At 42.5% G+C, this 3986-nt stretch overlaps 1 protein-coding gene across 1 annotated transcript; it reads left to right on the top strand.

The window, feature by feature from the left end:
* Positions 1-674: 674 nt before the first annotated feature.
* On the top strand, positions 675-3659 carry LOC311118400 (rhomboid domain-containing protein 2-like). The gene is made up of 4 exons (XM_084193205.1): positions 675-1181; positions 1740-2144; positions 2361-2508; positions 2756-3659. Exons 1-4 carry the CDS (start codon positions 995-997, stop codon positions 3243-3245), a joined length of 1230 nt encoding a protein of 409 aa, XP_084049331.1. The 5' UTR covers positions 675-994; the 3' UTR covers positions 3246-3659.
* The last annotated feature ends 327 nt before the right edge of the window (positions 3660-3986 follow it).

Here is a 3986-nt window from a genome sequence, read left to right as displayed (position 1 = left end):
TCTTTTGATTCTCTCATCATTATGATTCATCTTGCTTTCTGAGGGATACATTTCCATCAATTGATTGGCACAAAACATATCCTGGCACATACACGCATAAAGGGCATGTCCCAAATGGCACCCCAGTGCCCATATATTGCACTTATTTTGACCTGAGCCCAATGGGCACAGGTCAAAAGTAGTACACTACAGGGTGCCATTTGGGACCAAAGAATGTAAGAGCCTACCAGACGTTCTAAACTCCAAGGACGGGTCTATCCAACCGTTTCCAATCGTAGTATTTATTCTCTGCACAGTGTCAGCTAGGGCAGACTATGCACCTGAAACAACCTTACTGAAGAAAGCGATTGTACTGATGATATCAAAGCTGAACACAGTTTATGTAGTGAATTTATGCTTGGTTACGTCACAATAGGTCACAGTTTTATGGGCGCGCATAATACGTCACAGGAAAGGCTTGTATGGGACTGGACTGGTGGTATCTCCCCCTGGTCGTAATTTATAACTGTCAAATAAAATCTATCTAGCTATCTAACTGAAATGGCTGTAGAGGACTCTTTGATCATCACATTTGAGGCACATGTCAGCAGGTGGCAGTGTCTTCAAATGCAGCACTTGATGATCTGAGCAACAGTTGAGCAACTTTGTGGTTGTGACGAATCCAAATGCGGAAGTCCAGTACATTTGTTTTTGCTTAGCAAGCTTGCCCGCCTATTTCTACAATTCATCTTCTTAAACTCTGATTTTAAACTTAACCACACTGCTAACCTTATGCCCAACCTTAAATTAAGACCAAAAAGCCTATTTTTGTTTTCATTAATTTTTACGATATAGCCTATTTGTACTTTGTGGCTGTGTTATCTAGTGGGAACCTCTAGCTAGCTAGCTACCTACAATCTGGCTAAAGTGTTGCGCAATATTGGAGGAAAAGTTGATTGATTATTGTGCTTGATTATCCAAGTACTAGTTTGACAAATATGCATTGGTCATCAAAATGATATCCCGAATAATTTTAAAACATATGGTTCAGAGGTTCAAGAGTTTTACTCCTGAGTTCAGGCTCACGAGTGGGATTGTTGCTGTCATTATAGTATCATTTGTTTTGTTTACTGTCACTACATATTTCGGTTTATCAGAGGATGTCTTCAGTCTTGGAACGACAGTTTTTGGCAATGGGCATGGTAAGTTAGCTAGGAGGGTCTGAGTGAATCAACAGTTATATATGCTCAGTAGCTACTTTGTATGAGAGTGTTGTAACGTTAGCTAGCTTGCTAGAATGGTGGTCCTCTGTAGCTCAGCTGGTAGAGCACGGCTCTTGTAACGCCAAGATAGTGGGTTCGATCCCCGGGACCACCCATACACAAAAATGTATGCACGCATGACTGTAAGTCGCTTTGGATAAAAGCGTCTGCTAAATGGCATATTATTATAATAATAATAATAATAATAATAATAATAATAATATGCCATTTAGCAGACGCTTTTATCCAAAGCGACTTACAGTCATGCGTGCATACATTTTTTTGTGTATGGGTGGTCCCGGGGATCGAACCAACTACCTTGGCGTTTCAAGCGCCGTGCTCTACCAGCTGAGCTACAGAGGACCACATTATTATTATTATTAAAACTTATAGCTAATGTAACAGATGGTGCCAGTAGGCTACAGCACAACACACCAGTGTAGTTTATGTCTGTCAACCCTATAATTTATGTTTTAATCCTTTCCTCTTCCTTTGCAGTGCACAAGCTCATCACATACTCCTTCCACCACAAGACAGTGACCCAGCTACTCCTCAGTATTGGGGTTCTGGTGCCCCTCTGTGGAGGCATTGAGAAGAGTGTGGGCACTGTTCGGTTCCTCCTCATGTTTCTGCTGCTCTCTATCAGCACAGGGGTGTTGTACACCATACTGGGTCTGCTACTGTTTGGTGCATCTGCCCAGAACCAGGTGGAGGGGTTCATTCCAGTGTCCCTCTCCCTTATGGGTATGGCCACAGTGCACTCCCGTATGGTTAAGGGCTTTCTTTTCGGGGTCACTGTACCCATGTTAGCCCTGCCCTGGCTGTTTCTGTTCATCATAACACTTTTGGTCCCACACACTGTCTTCCTTTGCAATGCCATCGCCATCATCGCAGGGGGGATCTGTATCCTTACTCCAACCTCATTGTGGTTCAAAATAACTGATACACTCCTCTGCAGTATGTCACAGCTTTATAAGTGTGCTTAGTAGTGTAGTTAAGTGGTAATAGGTTATAGGTGTTGTATATGAATCCTGCTGCTGAACATTATGGCATGTTTGTTTAGAAAAAATATTGCATCACTGCGTCACACATTCTCCTTAACTTGCACTGGTGAAACAGACGGAAAGGGCTGGCTCTCACTTCTGGACATGTCCGATGCCAGGGCATCAGTGCTGGACAAGAAGATGCCTTTCAGGCTGCTGAGGAACATTGGTGTCCTGTATGTCCCTGCATCAACAGAGGAGAGAAGGAAGACGGTCCACCCACCGTGAGTACTAAGAAAGCACCAGACATATCATTTATCAGACAAGACAAGAGGTCATTAAATAACAATTGCTGTGTGCAAGCCAGAGCACATAATGTACTACAGTATAATGAGGTGCAGTTATAATTGATGATCCGCAGCTGTAATTGAATACTGTACAATAGGCACCTAGTGGTCCCCCATGATTAGATAGAGAATTACTGGTATAGATAGGCTCTCTGAATTCTGTCCACGTTCTCATTGATTGCAGAATCATTCCAACCCCAGGCTCCTACCCAGTCCAAGCCTACGCTCCAGTGTCCTTTACCTCCAACCTACAGGCTACCGAGACCACACCAAAGACATTTGAAGGCTGGGCCCACTCCTACTATACACAGGGGAGCCCTGTTCAGCTCTCAGGTTATTACGGACACAACCATGGATATGGCCTCAAGCATAGCTTTGGGCCAAGTCACGGACATAGTCACGAACATGGACACAGCTGCAGCCACAGCCAAGGTTATGGACATAGTCACGAACACAGCTTCGGCCATGGACTCAGTCATGGGCTTGCATCTGCCTCTCAAACCAGCAGTCACTGGGCTCCAGTGGCTCAACATCCACATTCTCAACATTCCCACCTCAGTCCACTGTCTGTGTCTGTCAGTGCCCCCCAGAGTTTCACAGCAAAGATGCCGGAGTCACTGCCAGAATCTGTGATGGTTCACCCAGGAGCACCTGTGTCTTCACTGACAGATTGATGACTTCAATCCGTAACGGCAAAACTCGCTATAGCTCGATTGAAATGTAAAGGCAATGTTCGCGAAGACCGGAAATTACATTTACATTTCAAGCGTGCTATTTTCAGCAATCACAATCCTTGTAAAAACGTCAACTCTTGGTATAACTAATAACATTAAAAAAATACAAATGTCAGTGTGGTTATAAGCCGCTATAGCTCTGAACTACGGCGATACGGATTTAATCGAGCCCATAGTTGTCATTCAATGTGTTTTCTGTCTCATGTTATACATTGAGATGTAATATGCTTGGACAAGTGTTTTGAGGCAGTACTTGAAGGTCCACTTTTTCTTCACTGATGTTTTTGGTTTTAATATACAAGCAGGCTCTGAATGTTCAAGGTCAAATCAATGCAATAAAGGGTTTGCTTGTCAGTTGATTGTAAGACCACTCCTTTTGGCTTGTGTGTTTTGTACTTTGTGTTTTTTTACACATACGGTAGACAAATCTCTTGGTACTCTTGATTTATACAACCTAGATTAAAACAACGTTTTTCAAAACCCTTAGTAAACCAGAACAGTTTTTAGTTCAAACTAAACATTTTTATCACACTAATGTATTATCAGTTTTTCCCCCTTAACTACACTTAACAAAATATAAATGCAACATGTAAAGTGTTGGTCCCATGTTTCATGAGCTGAAATAAAAGATCCCAGAAATTTTCCAAACGTACAAAAAGCTTCTTTCTCTAATTTTGTATA

This window comes from Coregonus lavaretus (assembly GCF_964263955.1).
Source record: "Coregonus lavaretus genome assembly, contig: HAP1_SCAFFOLD_1253, whole genome shotgun sequence".
Taxonomy (NCBI): Eukaryota; Metazoa; Chordata; class Actinopteri; order Salmoniformes; family Salmonidae; genus Coregonus; species Coregonus lavaretus.
This window is presented reverse-complemented; position numbering and strand designations above follow the sequence as displayed.

Bases quoted from the DNA above. Each gene is read 5' to 3' on its own strand.
- LOC311118400 (XM_084193205.1), top strand. From the start codon at position 995: ATGATATCCCGAATAATTTTAAAACATATGGTTCAGAGGTTCAAGAGT. The intron at 2,145-2,360 runs GTATCCTTACTC...CTGGTGAAACAG, and splicing joins CATCATCGCAGGGGGGATCT to ACGGAAAGGGCTGGCTCTCA. The intron at 2,509-2,755 runs GTGAGTACTAAG...CATTGATTGCAG, and splicing joins AGGAAGACGGTCCACCCACC to AATCATTCCAACCCCAGGCT.